The sequence below is a fragment of the Oncorhynchus nerka genome, linkage group LG13 (assembly GCF_034236695.1).
Source record: "Oncorhynchus nerka isolate Pitt River linkage group LG13, Oner_Uvic_2.0, whole genome shotgun sequence".
NCBI lineage: Eukaryota > Metazoa > Chordata > Actinopteri > Salmoniformes > Salmonidae > Oncorhynchus > Oncorhynchus nerka.
The window spans coordinates 60,398,281-60,426,135 of record NC_088408.1 but is presented as its reverse complement, the minus strand read 5'-3'; the positions used below and the strand labels follow the sequence as shown (position 1 = coordinate 60,426,135).

The following is a 27,855-nucleotide window of genomic DNA, read 5'->3' as shown; positions in this document are numbered from 1 at the left end:
GGGCATCCACAGAGACGTAGACTTGACCACTCCCAAGACATTCTCGCGGCAAGAGGAGAGAACGCGCCAAATTCTGACTTGCAAAAGAACAACACCGACGTCTGTCAAAGCCTGCTAGGCTAGCTATCTAATGAGAATTTGAACGAGAAAAAGTTTTAGGGTTTCAGTTGGGTGTACGGAGAGAAGTTATTTGCCATATGCAAACCATTTGCAAATGTTTGCGAGCAGTTTTATATTTTGTGTTTTCAACACAGTCAACAGTTTCGCGTGGCAAATAACGACGTTAGCCAACCCGTTATCTAGCTAACGTTAGTGGTAGCTTTCACTTGCGAGGTGGATTTGCATATCTCTCACAAACTACTTGTCACTGAATGCAAGTTACCTTTTTTTCGGCCACGTTACCCACAGAATCCCGTCCAATATGGTTTTACAAAACAGTGGACGGTACAAGTCAGAGAGAGGACAAGGGGGTGACCAGGACAATCAACAGTAAGTCACTGCCTGAAATGGCTGCATGCAAGTTTCAATTCACATGTCAACAAAACATCTCTGCTTAGCAGGGCTGGGGTTAGCCCAATATTAGACCTCTGATTAATTACTTACTTAAAGAGACGAGATCTAAGGGCATTCTATGGCGACAGCGTGCGAGCCTGTACCTTTATACAGTGGGGCTAAAAAGTATTTAGTCAGCGACCAATTGTGCAAGTTCTCCCACTTAAAAAGATGAGAGAGGCCTGTAATTTTAATCATAGGTACACTTCAACTATGACAGGCAAAATGAGAGAAAAAATTCAGAAAATCATATTATAGAGGATTTTTAATGAATTTATTTGCAAATTCTGGTGGAAAATAAGTATTTGGTCACCTACAAACAAGCAAGATTTCTGGCTCTCACAGACCTGTAACTTCTTCTTCAAGAGGCCCCTCTGTCCTCCACTCGTTACCTGTATTAATGGCACCTGTTTGAACTTGTTATCAGTATAAAAGACACCTGTCCACAACCTCAGTCACACTGCAAACTCCACTATGGCCAAGACCAAAGAGCTGTCAAAGGACACCAGAAACAAAATTGTAGACCTGCACCAGGCTGGGAAGACTGAATCTGCAATAGGTAAGCAGCTTGGTTTGAAGAAATCAACTGGGAGCAATTATTAGGAAATGGAAGACATACAAGACCACTGATAATCTCCCTCGATCTGGGGCTCCATGCAAGATCTCACCCCGTGGGGTCAAAATGATCACAAGAACGGTGAGCAAAAATCCCAGAACCACACAGGGGGACCTAGTGAATGACCTGCAGAGAGCTGGGACCAAAGAAACAAAGCCTTCCATCAGTAACACACTACGCTGCCAGGGACTCAAATCCTGCCGTGCCAGACGTGTCCCCCTGCTTAAGCCAGTACATGTCCAGGCCCGTCTGAAGTTTGCTAGAGAGCATTTGGGATGATCCAGAAGAAGATTGGGAGAATGTCATATGGTCAGATGAAACCATAATAGAACTTTTTGGGAAAAACTCAATTTGTTGTGTTTGGAGGACAAAGAATGCTGAGTTTCATCCAAAGAACACCATACCTACTGTGAAGCATGGGGGTGGAAACGTCATGCTTTGGGGCAGTTTTTCTGCAAAGGGACCAGGACGACTGATCCGTGTAAAGGAAAGAATGAATGGGGCCATGTATCGTGAGATTTTGAGTGAAAACCTCCTTCCATCAGCAAGGGCATTGAAGATGAAACATGGCTGGGTCTTTCAGCATGACAATGATCCCAAACACACAGCCCGGGCAACGAAGGAGTGGCTTCGTAAGAAGCATTTCAAGGTCCTGGAGTGGCCTAGCCAGTCTCCAGATCTCAACCCCATAGAAAATATTTGGAGGGAGTTGAAAGTCTGTGTTGCCCAGCAACAGCCCCAAAACATCACTGCTCTAGAGGAGATCTGCATGGAGGAATGGGACAAAATACCAGCAACAGTGTGTGAAAACCTTGTGAAGACTTACAGAAAAAGTTAGACCTCTGTCATTGCCAACACAGGGTATATAACAAAGTATTGAGAAACTTTTGTTATTGACCAAATACTTATTTTCCACCATAATTTGCAAATAAATTCATTAAAAATCCTACAATGTGATTTTCTGGATTTTCTTTTCTCATTTTGTCTGTCATAGTTGAAGTGTACCTATGATGAAAATTACAGACCTCTCTCATCTTTTTAAGTTGGAGAACTTGCACAATTAGTGGCTGACAATACTTTTTTGCCCCACTGTATATATAACAATTGGTACCTGATAGCTAGTTTCATGCTGCTAAAGTTACATTCATAAAATTGTAGACGGTTCTGACCGGAGAATCGCTGAGCAATGTACAATAAACTATTACATCCTTTTTTTTGATGCTAGGCTGGGGTCCAATTGAAATGCTGGTACTCAGTTCATGAAGTAAACTTAAATAACAACTCAAAATTTGGAAAAAACAAAAATGTAATGACTTCTCAAATAACTTAGGAGTAGAAGTTATGTTGAATTAAAATCCCTTCCTGAGTTGACTGCCTTCAATTCGAAATGACCCCAGCCCTGCTGCGTGGCTAAATGAATAGTTAACTAGTTAGTTAATTACACATACACAAAACAGTCACACTGTTATGTACGGTATGTAGCAGTATTTCTGATGTTATGTATTCTCCTCTGTAGGGATGACCGGTCATCCATGTCGGCTGCTATCCGGCTGGAGCGCAGCCAGTTCACCGACGAGATGGACACCCGCTTTGGGTTTGAGAGGATGAAGGACCCAGGAGAGAAGACTGGCTGGCTCATCAACATGCACCCTGTAGGTCAACCACACAGACCAGAGTGGGCTCTGGAAAGCAGATGATCAGGATGTCCTTAAGTTGGACCTGCTCTCTTTTAGCTTCATGTATTTCATGTGCTATTTTTATGATAGTTTTATTTGTATATATTTGTTTAACCTTTATTTAACTAGTCAGTTAAGAACAAATTCTTATTTACACTGACGGCCTATCGGGGAACGTTCTGCCCCTGCCTTGTTCAGGGGCAGAACAACAGATTTGTACCATGTCAGCTCGGGGATTCGATCCACCAACCTTTCGGTTACTGGCCCAACGCTCTAACCACTGCCGCCCCAAATTGGGGATTGCATTGTGGAAGACTCTTTCTTAGGCTGACATAGACAAATAAGGTCACTGTCCTGATGACACAGTATTTATAATACAAGTCTGGTTCTTGTGCCGGAATTGAAGAAATGTTTTAGCAAGGCTTGATCATGTCATCTTAATGTGACTATTGTCAATATCTAATCCTCCTGTTCCCATCTCAGACAGAGATTCTGGACGATGACAAACGGATGGTCAGCGCTGTGGACTATTATTTCATCCAGGAAGATGGCAGCAGGTTCAAGGTGAGGATCTGAGCACCTGATATAAACACTAGTGCAAGACTCATCACAATGGCGATGTTCAGCTGCTGCAATCTCATTCTTCTGTTTCACTTTCCTTTTGTTGTAGGTACCTCTCCCCTTTAAGCCCTATTTCTACATAGCCACTAAAAAGGTAAGTCAGGGATGACCAGGTACTCGGTTTTTAAACGAACAGGCTTTATTTCTTCTCATATGAATGACAACTTCGACCACCCGTGTGCCCCATCCAGAACTGTGAGAGAGAAGTCATCTCATTCTTGTCCAAGAAGTTCCAAGGGAAGGTGGCGAAGCTGGAGATGCTCCCTAAGGAGGACCTGGATCTGGTGAGAAACCAAACCATAGCCCATTTAGAAAAAGATAAGTCACTGAATAATAGACGTATACAGTCATTGAGCCTGTGATCATTCTTAAAATGTGAAATTGTGTTAACCCTCTTGAGTCTAACACCATGGCTAAACCGGCCCCGCTCGTGCGTTATCATTTTGTCTATCCCCACCAGACGTGATCATGACACGCATGTTAAGTACCAAAATCAAGTGTGAATCAATTATATTAATTTCGGGGCAGGTTGAGACACATATGAAAGATTCATGGACATTTAGCTAGCTAGCAGTTGCTACTTAGTTTGTTCTGGATGAACGTCGGGTTGTTATTTTATTTTGCCTGACGTGCATATGGTCCTCTTTTTAGCTGATTCTCTGTAGAATTTTTAACCAGGAGTCATAGAAAATCGTTTCTTTCTCTACTCTGACGATTAGTCCACAGATAAAAAGGGAAACCTAGTTAGTTTTTAGTTAAACAGTATTGAGTTTGAGTTGAGTTTATTTTTATTTTTACAGGGACAGTGCACATTAATCAACGTTTCGGTAAAAGTGCCGGTTTTAGAAAGCCGGCTAATTTTCAACCGCAGTCCCTGGGCAGGTTATTAAAAACAATTACAATATAGACAATAGCAACATAGAACAAGCAAGACATAGCAACATAGGACAAGCAAGACATAGCATACAGACAGAGCAACATAGGACAAGCAAGACATAGCATACAGACAGAGCAACAGAACAAAAAGCAGCAAGACAAAATTCATAAAAGCAACAAAGTGTTTCCACACTTCACAAGCTACAGACAACAGACAACATGGAAAGCGGCAACACACAGCTAGGGACCATGTTCACAAATCTGATTGACCTTTAGCCATGTCTTCAAGCATTTTGTGAAAGTGTGATATGTGGTGCAGTTATGTGTGTCTGATGGCAGTGTATTCCAGACATGGGAAGCTCTCACAGAGAATGCAGATTTACTAATGGTGCTTTTCCTTAGGGGAACTATACAGTCACCTCTCATGGCAGACCTTGTGGATCTGCTGCCATATGTCTGGGTTTTCTGTTTAACAAAAATATTGAGTGGAGGGGGAGCCAGGCCATTAAGGATCTTGAATACAAGGCATGCGTCGGTGTATTGCACAAGATTTTCCCAACTCAAGAGCTCATGCTTTCTAAGGATGTGACAATGATGATGGCTATTGGGCTTCCTATCAAGCACTTTGAGAGCCTGTTTGTAAACAGACTGAATAGGTTTTAATGTTGTACAGCAAGCTTGGGCCCAACTAGTCAAGCAGTATGTTAAGTGGGGGAGTATCATAGATTTGAAGTACAGTTTTGCTACCTCTGTAGTCAAACAATTTCGTATAAATCGGAAATTAGCTAGGTTGAATTGTGATTGGTCTCTTCTCGTTTGTCTTACAAACCCACGCGGATGCTTGAATCTTTTTGATATCCATTAAGGAGGGGTCTTGCAGCGCATCAAGCATCTCAAGTAGAACCAAAAAAACGTTACATGTGTTAGTTACCCTGGTCCCAAAAAGCCTATTCATTTTTAGTCTTTAAAAAAAAAATAAAGTTTACTGTTCATTACCAGGTTACCTTCAGACGAGTCTTGTGAAGGTTGTGGGGTTGTCGTAGAGGAAAATGTTTCGATTATTATTTTGATATTAGTTGGTAGCTCAAACCGCTCCGGCTATTTGTGAGAAGACCTGTTTGGAGCTGGGACGTCGGCAACTTGAGACAAGTCTCGTGAAGTCTGTGGGCGTCGTAGAACAAAACAGAAAGTATGTTTGCATTTTTAAGGGTCCAAATCGTTTCTAGCTCAAACTGTTTGGACTTTTCGCCATCCTGCCATCTGACAAACGCAAGGCGCATGTCTACCACACAGGCTAATGGCTAATACCGGTAGATTCAGTCTGTTATGCTGCAGCAGGACGTCTCTAGCGTACACAAACACTGGGTTTTGTATAATAAAACGTGATGACGTCAACAACGTCCACGCCAGCTCAGACATTGACCTCTGGGAGATGGCCTCCAGTATTACTGTAGGATAACCATGTCAACGTATGTTTTCTCCGTAGCCCAATCACCTGGTGGGACTAAAGAGGAGCTACATCAAGCTTTCATTCAACACTGTGGATGACCTCATGAAGGTCAAGCGGGAGATCTCGCCGGCGGTGCGCAAGAATCGGGACAGGGAGAAGTCCAACGATACCTACACCTCCATGTTATCAAGGTACAGTATCTCAGTGTCTCGTAGACTGAGGGTGTGATTTTGGTAAACATTTTATTTTACAGCCCTATTGCCACTTTTTTTTAAATGCAGTATTTAATGTGAAAATACTTGGTAAAATGTTGTACTTTCTGGTAATCATCTGAAAATCTTTAAGAGTTAATAACTTTGGTAAAAATGGTTACCTCCTGATATTTGTTACAATATAGTAATTATTGGGTGTTCGTTATGGTGTTAGCGTGTAGTTTCTCGGTTAAAACCTCACAGGCTGTGAAATGAAGTGTTACTGTGATGTGGAGTGCTGTAGTACAGTGTCATTGTGAAATTCTACTATTCTGGGTCTTTCGATCTGTTTTTGACGAGCTCTCTGCTCATCAGTGCGTTGGCAGGAGGCAGTGTCTCGGCAGCAGATGAAGATGGCATGTCCAAGAAAACCTCCGACCAGATGGACAACATAGTGGACATGAGAGAGTACGACGTGCCTTACCACGTGCGCCTGTCCATCGACCTAAAGATCCACGTGGTAAGGGCCTTTGACGTTCCTGCTTGGCCAATGGATAGCCCGGGCTCCCAGATCCTTTTTGTGTTATCTCGCCACAATGGCCATTGGAGTTGGCCAGGCGGAACAAACCGATCTGGGACCAGGCTAGGCAGTGGGTGCTCTGTGGAATGATGGGCTTTCTCTCCACAGTAATCCCCTATGAAGATTTACCGTTCACATTCTTTGTTTCTTCCCTAGGCTCACTGGTACAACGTTCGGTACAGGGGTAGTGCATACCCTCCAGAGATCATACTGAGAAGCGACCTGGTGGAACGACCAGTAAGAACATGTTTTAGTTTTGGGTTTTTTAACTTATGCCTGATGGCCATCTATCTGATGTTTTAAAATGATTTCCAGTTGTTTGGGATTATCTTTGAGCCATCCAGGTTTTCTTGTTGTTCAGATACAATGGTCTTTCTCTATCTTCATTTTTATAATTTAATTGACCGAACTCACAATCTGACTGACATTCCGAGCAGTGTTTGTAGTCGTGATTTTGTTTCCCTGTTTTTCAGGACCCAGTTGTGCTGGCCTTTGACATAGAGACCACCAAGCTTCCTCTGAAATTCCCTGACGCAGAAACGGACCAGATCATGATGATATCCTACATGATCGACGGACAGGTATGTTGGACCAGCCTGGTCTCAGGATTTGGCAAGACATTCCAAACCGCTATCTTCAGGGATGAAAACTAGTCACCTTTCGGCTAAATTCGTCGGGGAGAGAGAAATGTTGAGCAACGTTGGCCAACTTATCTGATTTAAATTATTTAGTTTATGGTGTGAAAATGAGCTTGTTAATAAAGTCAGGCAGCTAACATTAGCTAGCTAACGTTGCAACATCAGATGAGCTAACATGAGTAACCTAACCAATTCTCTATAGTATTAACTGGTATACGACTCCTTGCCCTTCCTCAAGTTATAACGCAAATACTATAGTTGCTTACTGGACCCTGGCAATCTGTGTGAAACGTTAACTAGCTAACAAACTGAACTAACAGTGTTAATGTTTTCCCTCTACAGTATGTGGTTCATTTTCAGAATGAGAGAATTAGGTGAAAAAATGAGGCATTGCTTGTTAAACAAGTGGATTCAGGGATCAAGTGTAGCTGGGCCTGGCTTATGCTGGATGACAGTATGGTGAAAGGAACACAACACACTTAACCTTTTTCTCACCTTTTCAATACAGTGGATATAAAGGGGTATGCACGCATGTAGGCTTGTGCACTTGAACGATGTCTACTATAGTGGCCACTGTAATAGAGCAAAAATAGAATGCCTGTTTGTTTCATTCTATTTCTACTTAGGATTTTTTTTTTTTTTTTTTTCTAAGTGCAGTATTTAGGTGTCTGGTCTCAAGCGTTCTATTGTAAAGGCTGTCATGGCTAACAGTAATATTAGTGTATCGTTTTTCTTATTTGCAGTAAAGTTGGATTTCTTTTCTTTTTTTTTAATCTGCAAGTTAATTTCACATGAACCACTTTTTCTTTGACACAGAGACGGATCATGTAGATCGGTTAAAACCTGCATTCCCACCTAGCAGGGATTTTTTTTGCATGTTTCAATGCCCCCACCCCCAAAAAAAGTGTCACCTTTTTGGGCCCGCCGTAGTTTGCATCCCTGTATCTTAGTTGTCATTAGCACAAAAGCGCATCCCGATCTGGGTCTACGATGAGGATGTCCTAATCTGGAGCTCTGGATTTCCTGTCTGTTTCCTGTCTGCTTCTTTAATAACTGATGTCTTAACTGTTCATGATTCCTGCCAGGGCTACCTGATCACAAACCGAGAGATTGTCTCTGAGGACATTGAGGACTTTGAGTTCACCCCTAAGCCAGAGTACGAGGGACCCTTCACTGTATTCAATGAGCCAGACGAGGTAAGGAGGGGAGCATCAATAACGAAAGACAAGTAAACGCCTACGGGCATACGTAAATACGTACAATATAAAGACCTACATACTTGACGACATGCTGTGTTCTGTGCTTGTAGGCGGGTCTCATTCAGCGATGGTTCGAGCACGTCCAAGAAACCAAGCCCGAAATCTTTGTCACCTACAACGGAGACTTTTTCGATTGGTGAGGCGGTCTGGGGGACAGATCAACCGATCAACTCTTTGATCAACTGAATTTAGTTTGGTTTACTGTGCTCAACTGCCCCCCACTTGCCTCATCACTCTCCCCTCATCCTTCTCTCTTTCCCTCTTCCAATTCTCCGCTCCAAAAGGCCCTTTGTGGAGACCAGGGCTGCCCACCACGGCCTGAACATGTACAGAGAGATTGGCTTCCAGAAGGACAACCAGGGCGAGTACAGGGCTAGCCAGGCCATCCACATGGACGCCTTTAGGTAAGGGCCACCATGCATCTCATAACACAGTGCCTCGCTATCTGTGTGGTGTTGTACCTGCACAAATAATGATACGCGCACACTAACACAAACTGTCTAACCCACCTGTGTGTGTGTGTGTGTGTGTGCGCCAGGTGGGTGAAGCGTGACAGCTACCTGCCGGTGGGCAGTCACAACCTGAAGGCGGCGGCCAAGGCCAAGCTGGGCTATGACCCAGTGGAGCTGGACCCCGAGGAGATGTGCCGCATGGCCACAGAGGAGTCACAGGTCAGCTGGGAGACACAAACACAGGCACCGCTTTTAGAAGTGGTGAGATAGGTCCTATCTCAATGTCTTTCTCTGAGTCCTGATATCCAATCTCCTCGCCGCTTTCTCAATCGTGTTGGAGGAGAAGGTCCGAGGTCCCTCCCCTTTTCGAGCCTCTTCTTCAGTGTATTTTGAGAAGGAGGCGTGTAAGAGAGGTTGCAAGGGATGGAGGAAAGGTGAATTGAGAACGAGTTCAAGTTGTGGGTGTAGATGTGATGCAGGTTGTCTGACTGGTTTTCCCATGGCTGTGTCCCCAGACTCTGGCCACTTACTCTGTGTCGGATGCCGTGGCCACGTATTATCTTTACATGAAGTACGTCCACCCCTTCATCTTTGCTCTTTGCACCATCATCCCTATGGAGCCGGATGAGGTTTGTCTCTATCAGTTTGTCAGTTGAAACATGTACTGTCGGGTGGTGGGATTGGACTATTGCTCACTGTGTGTGTGGTTGTGTGTGCAGGTGCTGCGTAAGGGTTCGGGGACCCTGTGTGAGGCGCTGCTCATGGTGCAGGCCTACCATGCCAACATCGTCTTCCCCAACAAGCAGGAGCAGGTGTTCAACAAGCTGACAGATGATGGTCACGTCATGGACTCTGAGACCTACGTGGGGGGTCACGTGGAGGCCCTGGAGTCCGGCGTGTTCCGCAGCGACATCCCCTGCCGCTTCAAAATGGTATGGCACTACTCGGGCCCAGTCCGTTATTTGCCTGTGTGGGTATTTAGTTGACGTGTTTTGTTGACACGGTTTTCTTTCTGGTGTGTTGGACAGAATCCGGCGGCATTCGACTTCCTGCTTCAGCGGGTGGAGGAAACGCTGCGTCACGCCATCGAGGAGGAGGAGAAGATTCCCCTGGAGCAAGTCACCAACTTCAACGAGGTTTGATTTGATTTAACGATTTAAAATACAGTACATAAAGAAGCCACACCAGGCCAACCAATACATGTACCAAAATTGCAGAGGATTATATAGACAAAAAGTTAGAATTCTCCTTACATTTAAAAACGGTGACATCTATAGCGTTACCAACTTCTCTTGATGTACCATCTCGGGCCACAAAACACCATCCACTTTCTCATTGTCAAAGTAAAAATGTTCCCCCTAAAGAAAGGGGAATGTTAGAATTGACCCCCATAGTGTGCGTGTAAATGGGAAATACATTCTCTCTCTTTTCTCCGCAATGAAATGCTGTACTTTCCATGAATCATCATCTGCCCTGTCTGCAGGTGTGTGACGAGATCAAGAAGAAGCTCCTCTCTTTGAAGGAGGTCCCCAACAGGATCGAGTGTCCACTCATCTACCATCTGGATGTGGCGGCCATGTACCCCAACATCATCCTCACCAACCGCCTGCAGGTAAACTACACTGCTGTGTGTATGCGCGTACGTGTCAGCAATGGATGCTCCCTTTATTGCGTGCATCATTTCGAAGGGCTCGGTCTGGCAACGCTCCAGAAAGCAACACTGTTCTGTTCCCTTTCTCTTCCTCAGCCCTCTGCTATGGTTGACGAGGCCACGTGTGCTGCCTGCGATTTCAACAAGCCGGGGGCCAACTGTCAGAGGAAGATGAGCTGGCAATGGAGGGGGGAGATCAGTAAGTTCCTGTAGTGTGTGTGTTGTTAACTTGAAATGACACAACGACAAGGTTCCAGTTTAACAAAGTTTACTATACTATATGAACACATGACATGGTAGCCATTCCACTCCAGGCCTGGTCCATCATTGACAAGACTCCCTGTGCAGGCGCACTCTTGACTGAGTGATAGCCCCGTAATAACAGAAATATAGGGATACTTAAAACACAAACTTAACATGTGTTGCGGAGGTCAGCTCTTTTTAGACTGGCTTCTGTTTTCTGCTGCTGTACCAGTGTCACCCTAAGCCCTTGCTTTGCTTTAGAGACAGTCTATTTCAGAGATGGAACTTGTCACAATGGTATGGCATCGGCTGAAGCCAATGTCGATTGAAAATTAGCAAATCAACTTGATTGGGGGCGGCAGGTAGCCTAGTGGTTAGAGCGTTGGGCCAGCAACTGAAAAGTTGCTAGATCGAATCCTCAAGCTGACAAGGGTAAAAATCTGTTGTTAACCCACTGTTCCTAGGCCGTCATTGTAAATAAGAATTTGTTCTTAACTGACTTGCCTTGTTACATTTTTTAAATTGGAGGTACATTAGCTGTCCGGTCGTTACCAAGACCCATATACTGGAATTTTAACAAGGTAGTTTTCAGAAAAACAATTTCCACCCACCTAGCTCAAATTCCAGTCGTCGGATTAAAACGAGACTATAATGTCCGTAAAGTGACCATTTGACATAAAACATGTTGGATCGACTAAATTTGTAGGTGCAATAGTTTCTTACGTGTTGATAATTTATCGCTCTCACGTGCCCATTTCTGTCCATTTAAGAACCAACGATGTGCTTCCTTTTTGAAGCATTTCCGACAATGCTAACATATTTTTCATGTTGACCAATTAGATGGCTAGCTAGCCTTACCTAGCTAACGTTAGCGTGCCTCCCCAAAGTACAGCAGTTAGTCTCTGTAACTAGCTAACACCAGTTATCTGAAAGATGGCTAACAGTTAACTAACGAACAGAAAAACATATATTTGGTTATGGAAGGTTTTTACACAAATTACTTAAGCCATTAGCAGCTAGCTGTTTGAGAAGGTTTGAATCCTAAGCAACCTCCATACACATTGTTTGAAGTACAATAGACCAACATAGCTACTGTAGGTCAAAGCTGTGTGCTGGAAAACCTTGGTAGAGCATGGGTGGAGTAGGCATTTTGGTGCTCCATGTGAATTTCTTCTGTTTTTTGGGGGGTGGGGTGCTTCATGCCAATGCCTACTTCTCACTTGAAACAGTTTTTTGTTTTTAATGGTAATTAGGGCTGGGCAATATGGCTATGAATTATCCAGAAATCTATTTAATTGTTTTAAATAAGCTTTTTGTACAATTTTAAATGCACTGCATTTAAAACATTCAAGCAATAATCAAATAAATTCAGGGCTTGTGAAATGTATACCTCGGCTAAATATAAGTCTTCCACAACCATAAAACCCACTAATAATTTAATTATTTTTATCAAAATAGTTTAACCTGCTTTTTTTTTCAATAACCACTGATCTGGCTTCCAACTCAGTCTATGAAAATGTCATTTTTGTTCCAAATTTAACCAGAACCATGCAATACTGCACATTCACTAATAATGAATGACTTCAAGTAGAAGGCATTATAGAAAATCTATTCAAGTCTCATTTAAGTGTCTCAAGCACAAGCCCACATGCTAGTGAGTCAGCCAGCTGATTTCTATATTTCAAGTTTAGCCAACTTGGATCTATTTGCTAGCTAGTAAGGTAGAACAGTTGAATTGTCATGAGCACCCCCTTCTGTCCGTCTCCAACGGTTTGAACAGCGTGCTAGCCTGTCCACTTTGTTCAGATGTTCAAATCAGGTGGCCTATCTTCAGTGTCCATATAACCCGATTTTCTGTTGGACCAAATGGCGAGTTGAAACCGCTTGTCAGAGAGGAAGAAGTCATCTCTCATCTTTGTTGTTGTGAGTGGCAGGGGGAGGGGCTTTGTGTGCGTGCATGCGAGTAAATGGGAAGAGGTACGCAGCACAGAAGGAGACGAGGCCAAAAGGCAACAAGCGGACATAGGCGCTCATAAAAATAAAATAATGATTGAAAGGCATTTGGAATATCGTGCTCAATTTTATTTGGATTAATTCAATATATTGTCCTAATTGTAATTGCCTCTTTCTTCCCTTCCCGCTCACCTGCTTGCTCCGCCCTGTCTGCAGTGCCGGCCAGCCGCAGTGAGTTCCACCGCATCCAGCAGCAGCTGGAATCAGAGAAGTTTCCTCCGCTCTTCCCTAATGGCCGGCCGCGGGCCTTCCATGAGCTCAACCTGGAGGAGCAGGCCCGCCACGAGAAGAAACGCCTGGGCGGTGAGCGAGGGAGAAATCTTTTTAGATTGGCCCAGAAGTTGTCGGTGAGTTACTGTTGTGCACTTCACTTCATGACATTCGCACGCTGTCTGTTCTGTCCCAGACTACTGCAGGAGGGCCTATAAGAAGGTCCGCCAGACCAAGCTGGAGGAGCGGGTCACCACCATCTGCCAGAGGGAGAACTCCTTCTACGTGGACACTGTGCGAGCCTTCAGAGACCGTCGCTATGAGTTTAAGGGACTGCACAAGGTACTTGCCAAAGAGCTACCATACTTATTTACTCTTCTCCAACTAGAAACTAGCCCCAAAGATGTCATGCATACAACGCACGGTGTGCATTTGACATGGTGAGGAATACCATTTTTACACTCGTGCCAACCCAAACTGTGCTGGCTCTGATCTTTTTTTGTTGTTGTTGTCGCTACATTCTCTTCTTCTTTTTTTTTGTCAGCATGATTCCAGGGACTATGCCTGTCCGCAGCATGTTAAGTGTTTCCCTCTCTCCTCTCCGTCCTCTGTGGTACTGCAGGTGTGGAAGAAGAAACTGTCTGCAGCCCAGGAAAGTGGTGACGCTGCCCTGGTGAAGCGCTGTAAGAACATGGAGATCCTCTACGATTCTCTCCAGCTAGCCCACAAGTGCATCCTCAACTCCTTCTATGGCTACGTCATGAGGAAAGGGTAGGTGCAGCGTCCGTCCGTCCCGTCCCCCCCTCTCAGAGAGGAATATTTACTTTTATCGAGAGAGAGAAAAATGATCTGGGCTGTGTTCAGTAGGTAGAAAATGTTTTAGCAAACTGTTGACAGTGCTGCTGTGTTTGTGTGGTTGCCATGTCTTTCCACTAGGGCCCGCTGGTACTCCATGGAGATGGCTGGCATAGTGTGCTACACCGGAGCCAACATCATCACCCAGGCCAGAGAGCTCGTGGAACAGATCGGGTAACTTAATAATGTTCATCTTCTTACAGAAGGCCTCTCAAATGCTTTCTTTTTTAGCACTCATGTCATAGAGATTTGTCTTTTTAGAGAGACTTGTGTGTAGTGCTGGGTAGCACACGGATCATGCATGAACAGCACTCTGCTTCACCATGGCTGTACATGGCATGGTCACAGGTATTTTTTTATTGTTACAGTGAATATACCCTGAACAAAAAATATAAACCCAACATGTAAAGTGTTGGTCCCATGTTTCATGAGCTGAAATAAAACATCCCAGAAATTGTCCATGTGCACAAAAAGCTTATTTCTCTCAAATTTGTTTACAGTACTGTTAGTGAGAATTTCTCATTTTCCAATGCAATCAATCCACCTGACAGGTGTGGCATATCAAGAGGCCAATTAAACATCTTGATCGTTACACAGGTTCACCTTGTTCTGGGAGACAGTAAAAGGCCACTCTAAAATGTGCTGTTTTGTCACTCAACACAATGCCACAGATGTCTCAAGTTTTGAGGGAGCGTGCAATTGGCATGCTGACTGCAGGAATGTCTACCAGAGCTGTTGCCAGATAATTGAATGTTTAATTTCTCTACTATAAGCCGCCTTCAACATCGTTTTTGAGAATTTGGCAGTACGTTCAACCGGCCTCGCAACCGCAGACCACGTGTACGGCGTTGTGTGGATGAGCGGTTTGCTGATGTCAACGTTGTGAACAGAGTTATCCATGGTGACGGTGTGGTTATGGTATGGGCAGGCGTAAGTTACAGACAACGAACACAATTGCATTTTCTCAATGGCAATTTGAATGCACATGAATACCGTGATGAGATCCTGAGGCCCGTTGTCGTGCCATTCATCTGCCACCAACATCACATGTTTCAGCACGATAATGCACAGCCCCATTTCGTGAGGATTTGTGCGCAAATGTCCCAGTTCTTCCATGGCCTGCATACTCACCAGACGTGTCACCCATTGAGAATGTTTCGGAAGCTCTGGATCGACATGTACGAACGCGTGTTCCAGTTCCCGCCAATATCTAGCAACTTCCCACAGCCATTGAAGATGAGTGGGACAACATTCCACAATCAACAGCATGATCAACTCTATGACAAGGAGATGTCACTCTGCAAGAAGCAAATGGTGGTCCCACAAGAATACTGACTGGTTTTCTGATCCACGCCCCTACCTTTTTTTAAGGCATCTATGACCAACAGTCTGTATTCCCAGTCTTGTGAAATCCATAGATTAGAGCCTATTGAATTTATTTCAATTGACTGATTTCCTCATATAAACTGTAACTTGGTCAAATCTTTTAAATTGTTGCATGTTGTGTACCAAGCAAAAAGCTAATTTGGTCGAAAAATTTGTTAATGTCATTTTTGCTACATTAAATACATGCTTAATCATGTGTCCAAGTATCCTGCCTGTATTGTGTTTTGGAGAAAAAGGGGGGTCATGTTAGCAGTAACTGTATAAAGTTACTGTGAAACCAAGGTAAATTAAAGTAATTGTTCTCAGTGCCAAGCTATGAGCAGTTACTGCCTTTTTGCTTGGTAGGGCAGCATAGTCCCCCCCCCCAATATATATTTTCTGTTTTCGATGCAAACTCGACCACTTATGTTACTGTGTTTTGTCTGTGGCACTACAGGAGGCCTCTGGAACTGGACACGGATGGTATCTGGTGCGTCCTGCCCAACACCTTCCCCGAGAACTTTGTGGTGAAGACGAGCAACGAGAAGAAGCCCAAGGTGACCATCTCCTACCCGGGCGCCATGCTCAACATCATGGTGAAGGAAGGCTTCACCAACGACCAGTACCAGGAGCTGGTGGACCCTGCCTCGCTGACCTACGAGACACGGGCGGAAAACAGCATCTTCTTCGAGGTGGACGGGCCCTACTTGGCCATGATCCTGCCCGCCTCCAAAGAGGAGGGAAAGAAACTGAAGAAAAGGTACATACTGGCTTACTTGCGGGCCCTTCCCAACAATCAGAGAGAGAGAATCCAGCCAATGACATTGATAATCACATGATTGCGACATTCTCCTGATTACACTGATTGCGACATTCTCCTGATTACACTGATTGCGACATTCTCCTGATTACACTGATTGCGACATTCTCCTGATTACACTGATTGCGACATTCTCCTGATTACACTGATTGCGACATTCTCTGATTGCGACATTCTCCTGATTACACATTCTCCTGATTTGACATTCTCCGATTCTCCTGATTACACTGATTGCGACATTCTCCTGATTACACTGATTGCGACATTCTCCTGATTGCGACATTACACTGATTACACTGATTGCGACATTCTCCTGATAACACTGATTGCGACATTGCCCTGTGTCCAGGTACGCTGTGTTCAACGAGGACGGCTCGCTGGCCGAGCTCAAGGGCTTCGAGGTGAAGAGGCGAGGCGAGCTGCAGCTCATCAAGATCTTCCAGTCGTCTGTGTTCGAGGCCTTCCTCAAAGGCACCACTCTAGAGGAGGTGTATGACTCTGTGGCCAAGGTGGCCGACTACTGGCTCGACGTGCTCTACAGCAAGGTAACGTGCTTGTTTCCCGGCGCGCGCCTGTGTGTGATAACTTTACATTTGATCAGTTCTTCTTCATTCATCCATGTACTAAAAGAGCGATCCAACCTGGGCTGTTGTAATAATATTCCCCATCTCTGCTTGCATGTTGAAAGCTACATCAGCCGGACCCCGTTCAGTCGGGGGGAAAACGTTGTAGATTGTCAATAGTAGAGAGCTGACGTGATTCCCCGTTGCAGGCGGGGCTACATGTCAGAGGGCGTGTTTGTTCAACATAATCTATTTATATCTGAGCATTCTACTGTGCTGTGTCCTGACGGGATTTGTTTTGCTTAGGCTGCCAACATGCCGGACGCGGAGCTGTTTGAGCTCATCTCGGAGAACCGCTCCATGTCGCGGAAGCTGGAGGACTATGGCGAGCAGAAGTCCAACACCATCAGCACGGCCAAGCGTCTGGCCGAGTTCCTGGGTGACCAGATGGTGAAGGACGCCGGGCTGAGCTGCCGCTACATCATCTCCCGCAAGCCAGAGGGCACGCCGGTCACGGAGCGGTGAGGCAGACCGACCCACACTCCACGACCACAGACTGACAGTCATGGCTCCTCACTTCACGTTTTGTCTTCAGCTCATTTTAGCGTAGTGTCGCTTATTGCTAATGACGACAGTGGAGAAGTGTTAATTCCTCTCTCTCGTTCTCTCTCTGACAGGGCCATCCCCCTGGCCATCTTCCAAGCTGAACCCAGTGTTAAGAAGCACTTCCTGCGCAAGTGGCTGAAGATGCCCAGCCTCCACGACCTCGACATCCGCTCCGTAAGTCTCTGGGCGATTTTCACTTCATAGCGCTTCCATATTGGCACGATACAAAGACTGTTGATGTACTGAATGGGCAATTTTATTTTATTTTTTTATAATTCTTTTTTTATATAAGAGTGACGCAATTCTTATAGCGTTTTAGCTGAGTCGCAGTCACTAACGAGTTTAGCCATGGGCTCTCTCCAGATCCTTGACTGGAGCTACTACATTGAGAGATTGGGTAGTGCCATCCAGAAAATCATCACCATTCCAGCTGCCCTGCAACAGGTAAACCCACAGCAGCTCTGATCCGTGGCAATGAGGTGAAGTTGCTCCTAGGTGTAGATTTAGGATCAGCTTGCCCTCCCCAAATCCTAACCTTGCCCATTAGTGGGGGGGGGGGGGGGGGTGCAAAACTGATCCAAGACCAGTGCCTAGGTGCAACTTCACCATACTCCTGATCCATGTAGATTCTTTCAAGTTGTACCTGCTCCGTGCTCGCTGCTCACCCTATCTGGTCCCGTTGTGATCCGGGCTGTAGGTGAAGAACCCCGTGCCCAGAGTGCGCCACCCGGACTGGCTCCACAAGAAGCTGCTGGAGAAGAACGACATCTACAAGCAGAAGAAGATCAGCGAGCTGTTCACCAGCGAGGGCAAGAGACAGGTACAGCCACCTAGCCAACGGTTAGCGGCGACACGCACAGAAAGACGCACACACCCACTCACGCCACTCCCCCTCTCTTGCCTCCCCCTCTCAGGTGGCTCATCATGCCCTGGAGGCAGGGCAGGCGGCTGACATTGAGGACTTTGGGATGCCTGCCCGACCCCTGCAGCCGGCCATACTGATCAGCACGAAGCGCAAGCGGGTGTCGCAGGGAGAGAACAGCCAGTCCGTGGAGTCCCAGGAGATGGAGCTCACCCAGTCCTGGAGGGAGATCCTCGGCCCTCCACCACCCACTGGGGAAACGCAGGAGGCGCGCCTGGTGTGGCTGCGCTACCACAAGAAGAAGTGGGAGCTGCAGCTGCGGCAGAGAAAGGAGCGCCGGAAGCGCCGGCGCCTGCTGGACGGCGAGGTCCAGGCCATGGGGGGAGGGGTGATCCGGGACGCGGGCCCCGCCACAGGCCTGGGTAGCTTCCTCCGCCGCACGGCGCGCAGTATCCTGGACATGCCCTGGCAGATCGTACAGGTGGGTTAAGTTAGGCCTACGGGGGGGTGTCAAATAACATTTAGTTAGGCCGGTTTCCGGGACACAGATCAAGCCTCGTTCTGATCTAAAAAGCATGCTTGCTGCTCAATCTGTTTAAAGTCTTTTGTACAGGACTAGGCTTAAACTGTGTCCACGCTGACTAAAACTCTAAATACCATTTGTTTTGTTTCAGAATAGTTCATGGGAACTGTACAGAGCAGAAGGAAGACAACCTGTATATATCTTGTGAATGCTTATCCTAATAAATAGAATGCTTAAACCCAGAAGTCTGTGTGTGACTGGATGTCCTGTCCTCTCCTCTCTCTCTCTCCCCCAGATTGCAGAGACCAGTCACCCTGGGCTGTATAAGCTGTGGGCTGTGATCGGCAGTGACTTGCACTGCATGAAGCTCAACATCCCGCGGGTGTTCTACGTCAACCAGAAGGTCCCCAAGCAGGAGGAGGGAGCCACATACAAGAAGGTACTTGTTAGTCTAATGAGAGACTGATTGTCACGGGTCTATTAATCAATCTCCCTCCGCTGACCGCTCAAGCCTCCCGACCCTCTCGGGAGCGTCCGTCTACTCTTGAATGATATGTCGGCGGTTTCAAATTGCCTGGCTTTTTTTTTTCTTTTTTTGGTGTCGCTTAAAAGCTTGTTGAGGTTTTTCTTCTTCTTTGTAATGAAAAGCACTATAAAAGTAACATTTCTCATTATTACTGTTATTATTTGATGACTGAGCACTCTGGTTTTTGTTCTGTGCAGGTGAACCGCCTTCTGCCGCGCTCCAACGTCGTCTACTACCTGTACCAGTACTCTGTCCCTGAGGACATGTACCAGGAGCACATCAACGAGATCAACGCTGACCTCTCTGCCCCAGACATAGAGGGGGTCTACGAGACACAGGTACCTACCTACGGGTTAGGATAGGACAAGGTCGTGTTCCTCGTGTTGTACTGTATTCCTGAATCCAGTGTTGTGTCTTGATCAGGGTTAACATTTCATAGCTAGGGAAATCTAATCAATGGCTGTGTTTTGAGTGTTAGTCTCTGTGTGTGTGTGTGTGTAGTACACTTTTTATAAACAGAAAAAGTTTTAAAATAAGTTTGCAAAATAAAAGTCCAGGTAGCCCCTGCATGGTTTTAATCTGTTTTATTTTGTTTGGTGCCTAATGAACAACTCTCTCTCTATTTCCCCCAGGTCCCTCTGCTGTTCCGGGCCCTGGTACAGCTGGGCTGTATGTGCATGGTCAACAAGCAGTTGGTCCGGGACCTGGGCGGCCGGGAGGCTGAGACGTACGACCTGGAGCACCTGGAGATGAGGTCCCTGGCCCAGTTCAGCTACCTGGAGCCTGGTAGGACTATCTCCCACTGACACTGCAGATTCCCTTCACTGTTTCTCTACTGTGTCTCAATGTGTCGTCCATATATTTAACATCTATTTGTAATCTTTCTTTACCGGTCTTTTTTTAATTAGATTTTTTTAAAGTGATTGTGTTGACTGATTTGACATTTACTATGATGTAAATCAACCTAAACCTGGCATTTCTTCCTTTTGGTGCCTAATGAACACGACCCCTTACATGGAACGTGACGATGGGAACGTTGAATCAGTATCGTTGTGTTGTCTTCCCCAGGGAGCGTCCGACACATCTACCTTTACCACCACAGTCAGGGCCACAAAGCCCTGTTCGGCCTGTTCATCCCCTCACAGCGCAAGGCCAGCATCTTTGTCCTGGACACGGTAAGACCACACCTCATCTACTCTGTACCCAAGAACCCTACACATCAGATTTCCCCTTAAAATAGTTGACTTTTCCCTTGTAATGCTTCATTACACAAACGTGACGAGAGAGTGATTTTAAAGTCATTTCCTAGGAAATTGTTGAAGAAAAAATGACATCAAGTCCCCTTCGTCTTCCTCCCCTTCCTACCTTAGGTTCGCAGTAACCAGATGCCCAACCTGAACACCCTGTATGGGGCAGAGCGTACAGCTCTGCTGGAGAAGACCAGCGAAGAGCTCCTGCCCCCCGAGAAACACACCTTTGAGGTGCGGGCTGAGAACGACGTGAAGGCCATCCACCGAGCCCTGCAGCGCATACTGCTCAACTACAAGGTACCTCCATCCACTGCACCCCTGTCACCCGCATGGTTCTGCCACTCTATTGCTCTCTCCAGCTTGTTCTCGGATGTTTTGTTTAGGCCTTCTCTGTCTCTAAAGTTTTCAGACTTGCTATTGAAGGTGTAAGGTTATGTGCTTATCACAGATGAGTAGGATAGAGCAGTGTCGTTTTGCAACTGAAAACGTAAATGAGCATTTCTTATTGGGCAAGTGCAGGTCCTCCCTCTGGGTTTCAGTCCAATTTCTTCCGTTTGGTGCATAATGAACACAGCCCTGGTAACACTATTGACCGTTGTCCTCTCGCTGTATTCAGGGGGAGCGCCGCGGGCCCACCCTGATCGCAGTGCAGTCCAACTGGGAGCTGAGGCGGCTGGTGGCGGGCATGCCGGTGCTAGAGGAGTTCCCGGTGGTGCCGGTGCATGTGGTGGACGAGATCAGCTACAACGTGCTGGACTGGCAGCGCCACGGTGCCCGCCGCATGGTCCGCCACTACCTCAACCTGGACAGCTGCCTGTCGCAGGCTTTTGACATGGCCAGGTAGGTAACACAGCATGAGACTAGGTCTGTCTCCTGGCTCTGTACACCTAGCACAGTCTAAATGACACAGCTGGAAGAAGAACCCTAGTGGGGGGGGTTACATTCTATTTGTATATACAAAAAAAATATTATAATCATCTTCACACTTTACATATTTAGTCTGGGGTTTCATTTGTGTAATATCATTGACTTTTATGCTCGTTTTGGGCTACTGTCGCTTACTGTTCTCTCTCCTCCATCCCACTTCAGATACTACCACTTGCCGGTGGGGAACCTGCCCCACGACGTGTCCATCTTTGGTTCTGACCTGTTCCTGGCCAGGCACCTGAGGAAACACAACCACCTGCTGTGGCTGTCCCCCACCGCCAGGCCTGACCTGGGGGGCAAGGAGGCCGACGACAGCAGGCTGGTGATGGAGGCTGATGACCGGGGCTCCATGGAGATCAACGCTCAGGGCTGCTACTCAACAGGTAGCCAGCCTTACTCATTCACACACACCAGAGCTGGGCCGTATAGACAAACGGTCAAATCATGATACATTTAACCATTTTGCTTGATAACAATAAATACAACCAATAAAATAAATAAAATACATGAATACACAGTTGCTTCCCCATAGCGATTTTTTTTTTTTTCTCTTGTGCCAAGTAAGACAACAGATGTCTCTGATTCAAGAAAAAATGTCCATTTCATCCATCATATCCAGGGGATGCATGATTTGATATTTTGATGTGCAACATTTAAAAAATATGATCAGGAATTATCACATTTTCTTTTGGCTCTTTTTCTAGATTAATTTGTCAACCCCCCCCCACCCTAAAAATTTAAAACTTACGTAGGCTACATCATTCACTGCCGGAGGAAGTGGGAATCCAAAAACACTTCGCTAGATTGCGCTAATTATGATTTTGTTGCTCGATAGCTATGTCATTTTAATGAATGTCCTACTCAAACTTCCCAGCTCCTAGGCGTGGCCTACTTGATGTGTTCACTGCAAATGCCACGCTCCGTGTGCACACCAAAACCATACGGCTTAGCCAACTGCCGTCGTAAAGTGGTGCCATTTGCTCCATATTGAGAGTTGAGAAATCAATGAGACACGCACAGGAAGCTGAGACACACTCTCCCATCTTTTAACGAAAATGACAGTAGTTGTAATTGCATTTTTGAAAGGTTGCACAACGTCAACGGAGTGGGTGATGGAGTGGCTCACTCACACAGCATCGAAACTGGGACAGGCGGATACTTTCAGATGTTGTCATAGCAGGAATTCATATAGTTCACATTACCGATGACCAAATAATGGTTTTAGGGACGTTGTGTAGCATGATCACACAAAAATAACTGACAAATGCAAAATTGTAGAAAGAGAGGAAAATGATGGTGCTTGTGATTTTTGGGGTTATCATCCCCGCTCTAATACAAACATTATGGACAACACTGACACATTGAAGTAGCCCCAACCATTGTCTTGTAGTTAGGAATTAATCAGCTGTGCATAGCAACCGGTGATGCGCTACATTTTAAAACAACTTCATTGGAACAAATGGAAATATGCTTTCAACTAGTTTTCAACCTGCTTTCCCCTGTCGTTCTACTGTGTTTCAGTGTGTGTGGAGCTGGACCTGCAGAGTTTGGCTGTCAACACCATCCTGCAGTCGCAGCATGTCAACGACATGGAGGGAGGAGCCAGCCTGGGCGTCAGCTTTGACGTCATCCAGCAAGCCTCGCTGGAGGAAATGATGTCGGGCAACCAGGGCGCCAGTGCCGTGGCCAGCTACGACGAGACCGCCCTCTGCTCCAACACCTTCAGGTGACCGCTTCGTAATAACATGCCACTGCCGCCGACACCTCCAAACACCCCAGATCCCTCAAGCAACCCGTTTCGCCTCTAACTAGCCTGCGTGTTTTTTTTGCTGATTTAAAATTAAATATTTAAAAAAACGTTTCCTTGCACTGTAGCCCAGCACAGGTTAAAATAATGTACTTTTATATATCAAGTTTGATTTGATTTGGATGTATTGTCTGCGAGCAGGATCCTGAAGAGCATGGTGGTTGGCTGGGTGCGGGAGATCACGCGGTACCACAACGTCTACGCCGACAACCAGGTGATGCACTTCTACCGCTGGCTACGCTCGCCCAGCTCGCTGCTTTACGACCCGGCGCTGCACCGCACCCTACACAACATGATGAAGAAGGTATTCCTCCAGTAAGTGACACTGCCCAACACACACAACCCTACTTGGCCCTTGGTTGTTTCCATTGGAGTCAACTGTAGACATTTCAAATGCAGCTTTATCTGGGGGGGGGGGGTGTATTAATTTATTCTAATTCTAAACGGTCTGTCGTCATGTATTGACGTTGGATGCCTTGATGAATGGCTCTCTCTGCTCTCCTATCTCAGACTGGTGGCAGAGTTCAAGCGGCTGGGCTCCACCGTGGTGTACGGGAACTTTAACCGCATCCTCCTTTGCACTAAGAAGCGGAGGATTGACGACGCCATCGGCTACGTGGAGTACATCACCAACAGGTTGGGTTAGCTAACCTACCCGTAGGGCAGGCCCGGCGTCGTCCCTGGTTAGGGGAGGGTTTGGCCGTCACTGTAAAATAAGAATTTTGTTCATAACTGACTTGCCTAGTTAAATAAAATGAAGGTTAAATGTACTACAATGCCTCTACACAAGTACTTTTTCATTTTATAACGTATCAATATGCTGTCTATCAAACATTTCTAGACCTAATAAACAAACGTTTAATAAATTCAGAGCTAGATCGCATGGGGTGAAGGTTTGTGGAAATGTTGATTTCATGCAGCCAAGCATACTGTCACCCTGTGGGATCAAGCACTAACCATAAATTAGTAGGCAAGGTTTTGTTTTATGAACTTTCTTTTTTGTTCAACTTGTTCTGACTGAGTTTTTTCAAATGTATCTTCCTCAGCATTCACTCGCGGGAAATCTTCCACTCCCTCTCCATCTCCTTCTCCCGCTGCTGGGAGTTCCTTATGTGGATGGATCTGGCCAACTATGGAGGCGTGAAGGGCAAACTGCCCTCCAGCGTCCTGTATGGAGAGGTACCTTCTAGTTCTGCTTCTGCTAAATATGTGTATGCGACCAGTACAATTTCATTTCATATTTAACGGATGTGTGTGTTGTTTTTCCTATGTCTCATAACCAATGAAAATATTTGGGGTTGAAATGACACTCACTACCTACATTGACTTTCAGAACGGGACAGCCCAGAAGAAGGGGAAGGAGAATGGAGAGGAGGAGGGCAGCGAGGACGAGGAGGAAGCTGACGAGGAGGAGGAGGATGGAGCCGGAGAGGTGGATGAGGTGGAGGAGCTGATCGAGAGCAGCTGGAACATCATGCAGTATCTGCCTCAGACCGCCTCCTGTCAGAAATACTTCCTCATGATCATCTCCGGTAGGCCAGCGCACTATCGCAAGCAACGTCATCATTAGCATAGCACGTGTACAGTGTTTGATCCAGAATGAAGTTGGAGGGGGTCCGTGGGCACAGCTCCCTGATTTCCTGTGCTCGTCTGTCTTTTACCATGTCTCCTCTTTCCTCTCAGCCTATATTGCTGCCATCTACCACAGCATGCGGGAGGAGCTAAGACGCAACGCCCCGGGAGCCACGCCCATTAAGAGGCGGGGCGGAAGCCAGACTTCCCAGCAGGCAGCAGGAGATTCCACAGCACTTCCCGGTAAGTAACGAGAGAGCGGCACCACCATCATACGCAGACATAAACAAAGTTATTTTGGTGTGAAAACAAGAGTGACCACCACAGGTGTCTAAGGTGATCTGGTTTGTGTCTAATCTCCAAATAGCTTTTAGATTGCTGTCCACCACTTACTTCCTGTGACTACTAGACAGCTACATTGTTTGATAGTCTCCCCTTAGCTGGCTTACACTGGAAAACCCAGCAATACCTGACTATTAGCCAGCTATAACCTTCAATAGTCTCCCCACATATCCAGTCTAGCAGTCTACAGATGAAAATAAGCCGTCTCTCCTCCACAGGTATGATCTCCTTCTCTCAAGAGTATGTGTCCAGCGAGCTGACCCAGAACTTCTTCACCATCACCCAGAAGATCCAGAAGAAGGTGACAGGCACCCGGAGCGTGACCCAGCCCTCTGAAATGTTCCCCGTCCTGCCTGGCTCCCACCTGCCTCTCAGCAACCCAGCCCTGGAATTCATCAAATACGTCTGCCAGGTCAGTGACTGGGAACCAGGGTCATATTTATTAGTGCACACCGTAGCAAAGCATTTTTGCAATGAAAAATTGTAATTTCTTATTGGGTAAGTTCAGGTAGTCCCTCCCAGTTTCAACCCGTTTGCTTCCGTTTTGTGCCTAGTGAATTCACGCCAGAGTTGTATTTATTAGTGCACACCATTTCAAAACGGAAAACAAAAATGAGCATTTCAGTTCTGTTTTCTTCCGTTTGGTGCCTAATGAACACAACCTTCCCCTGTAGGTCCTCTCCCTGGATGCCAACATAGTGAACCAGGTGAACAAGCTGAAGAGGGACCTGTTGCGTCTGGTAGATGTGGGTGAGTTCTCGGAGGAAGCCCAGTTCCGCGACCCCTGCAACTCTTACATCCTGCCCGAGGTCATCTGCCACCACTGCAACTTCTGCCGCGACCTCGACCTTTGCAAGGACCCCTCTGTGGCACAGGTCAGTGCCCCCCCCCCTACAGCTCATCCAATCCGATTTTATGATTTTTAAACACTGATACTGATTATTGGATGACCAAAAAAAGCCGATCCCGAATAATCGGCCAAATTATTATTTATTTATTTATTTATTATATATATATATATATACACACATGAACTTCTGGAGAGAGTTTGCTGCACTGAAAGTAAAGGGGCTGAATAATTCTGCAAGCCCAATTTTTCAGTTTTTGAATTGTTAAAAAACTTTGAAATATCCAATAAATGTCATTCCACTTCATGATTGTGTCCCACTTGTTGTTGATTCTTCACAAAAAAAATACAGTTTTATATCTTTATGTTTGAAGCCTGAAATGTGGCAAAAGGTCGCAAAGTTTAAGGGGGCCGAATACTTTCGCATGGCACTGTATATGTGTATGTATATATATGTGTATATGTGTGTGTGTGTGTGTATATATGTGTAGGTATATATGTGTATGTGTATGTATATATATGTATATATGCTCCTTCGTGTTCACTATGTAAATCATCTGTTCTGTGCTCACAGGACGGCTCTGTTTTGCCCCAGTGGTTCTGCTCCAACTGCCAGACCCAGTATGAGACTGAGTCCATTGAGATGGCCCTGGTGGAGGCCTTGCAGAAGAAACTCATGAGCTACACTCTGCAGGACCTGGTGAGGAAACAAGACCTCATATCTGACACATCCTTTGGGATTCATATGACCTGGGTCGTGTTCATTAAGGAAAGCGACAGAATACGTTTTCAAAAGGAGAAGTTCAGGTAGTCTCTGCCTGTTTCTTCAGTTTGGTGCCTAATGAACAAAACCCAGGTTCACTACTTAGTAACTACTGTTTTCAGGAATTGTGACCGTGTCTCACTGGGAAGTAAAAACGTGTCTTGCGTTCCCTTGCAGGCTTGTGCCAAGTGTAAAGGAGTGAAGGAGGCCAACATGCCTCTTTACTGCACTTGTGCAGGAGACTTTGAACTCACCTTCCCCACCAAGGTTTGTGCTCCTCCAACCATGTGTCCCTAGCCGTGTTAAAACGATGTGCCACCCACTATAATAAAAGGTTATGAACCATTGTGTTTTCTCTGATTTTAAAAGGTCTCCTCTTCTCCATCCACAGAGTTTCTCAGAGCAGATCAAAGTGTTCCGGAACATCGCCGCACACTACAACATGAACTTCCTGGAAGAGACCATTGACTGGCTACTAGTCATGAGTCCACAAATAAGCCAGTCTAGATGATGAGCCACAGTCTGAGTCTGTGAGCTAAAACTGGCTTTTGTGGCTGTATCTGGAGATCCTGTCAGTTACCAGGGTTGTGTTCATTAAAGCACACCGCAGGCTTTTTCTTATTGGACAAATTCACCCAGATGTCACCTGCTGGAGATATTTAAATGCAGAATGGGAATATTGCTCACTTTGAGACAGAGCTTTGATGTGACAATAAATTATGATAATGCATCTTTATTCCTCTATGCTTTTCTATACTGTAGCTGTAAAAACAACATAAACATACATTTCTTGACCACCCAAGTACTGGAAATGTAAATGAGTTGTCAATCAGCTTTCCAGTCTCAATGCGAAATTGTAGATATGGTGTTTTGACTTTGTATAGGAATGCTTATTGATGAGAGAAATTATAGGCCTCTAGTCAAGGGTTTCATATTGTCTTAATATTTTTGTCAATAAATATTTTTTTGTAATGAGTACACAATGGACAGTTTCTTTCAATGCACATTTTCTGAAGGCAGAGTTTGTGAGATCCTCTATTAGTCCCGTTTATCAGTTTCTGTTTACATGGACACATCTGAACTCAGGCTACCTGATGACGATGATAAATGCAGGAAATCGGCACTCGTAATAAACGTTCTTCCACAGCGAGTCTTTTTGGGAAGTATATTTTATTTTATTCTTAGTTCGGGCAAAGTTT

At 45.7% G+C, this 27,855-nt stretch overlaps 1 protein-coding gene across 1 annotated transcript; it reads left to right on the top strand.

Annotated features, from left to right (window-relative positions):
- On the top strand, positions 1-27,634 carry pole (polymerase (DNA directed), epsilon). Its single transcript, XM_029677513.2, has 47 exons — positions 1-489; positions 2,685-2,820; positions 3,328-3,408; positions 3,515-3,559; positions 3,657-3,749; positions 5,828-5,982; positions 6,358-6,502; positions 6,719-6,799; positions 7,036-7,143; positions 8,286-8,396; positions 8,510-8,595; positions 8,744-8,863; positions 8,998-9,130; positions 9,427-9,540; positions 9,631-9,843; positions 9,940-10,047; positions 10,395-10,523; positions 10,659-10,761; positions 12,975-13,121; positions 13,225-13,370; positions 13,651-13,799; positions 13,965-14,057; positions 15,706-16,008; positions 16,418-16,613; positions 16,938-17,152; positions 17,309-17,411; positions 17,601-17,681; positions 17,935-18,057; positions 18,152-18,580; positions 18,918-19,061; positions 19,346-19,486; positions 19,781-19,934; positions 20,217-20,323; positions 20,519-20,695; positions 21,015-21,238; positions 21,488-21,708; positions 22,847-23,051; positions 23,274-23,447; positions 23,643-23,768; positions 24,179-24,311; positions 24,466-24,664; positions 24,816-24,947; positions 25,265-25,458; positions 25,721-25,921; positions 26,468-26,593; positions 26,834-26,923; positions 27,048-27,634. The coding sequence occupies exons 1-47, from the start codon at positions 422-424 to the stop codon at positions 27,165-27,167; spliced, it is 6,882 nt and encodes a 2,293-aa protein (XP_029533373.1). The 5' UTR covers positions 1-421; the 3' UTR covers positions 27,168-27,634.
- The last annotated feature ends 221 nt before the right edge of the window (positions 27,635-27,855 follow it).

What these genes read in the sequence shown, in the direction of transcription:
- pole (XM_029677513.2), top strand. Translation starts at nt 422, where the DNA reads ATGGTTTTACAAAACAGTGGACGGTACAAGTCAGAGAGAGGACAAGGG. An exon ending in TACACCTCCATGTTATCAAG is followed by an intron (nt 5,983 to 6,357) that starts GTACAGTATCTC and finishes TCTGCTCATCAG; the next exon opens with TGCGTTGGCAGGAGGCAGTG. An exon ending in GCATACTGCTCAACTACAAG is followed by an intron (nt 20,696 to 21,014) that starts GTACCTCCATCC and finishes CGCTGTATTCAG; the next exon opens with GGGGAGCGCCGCGGGCCCAC.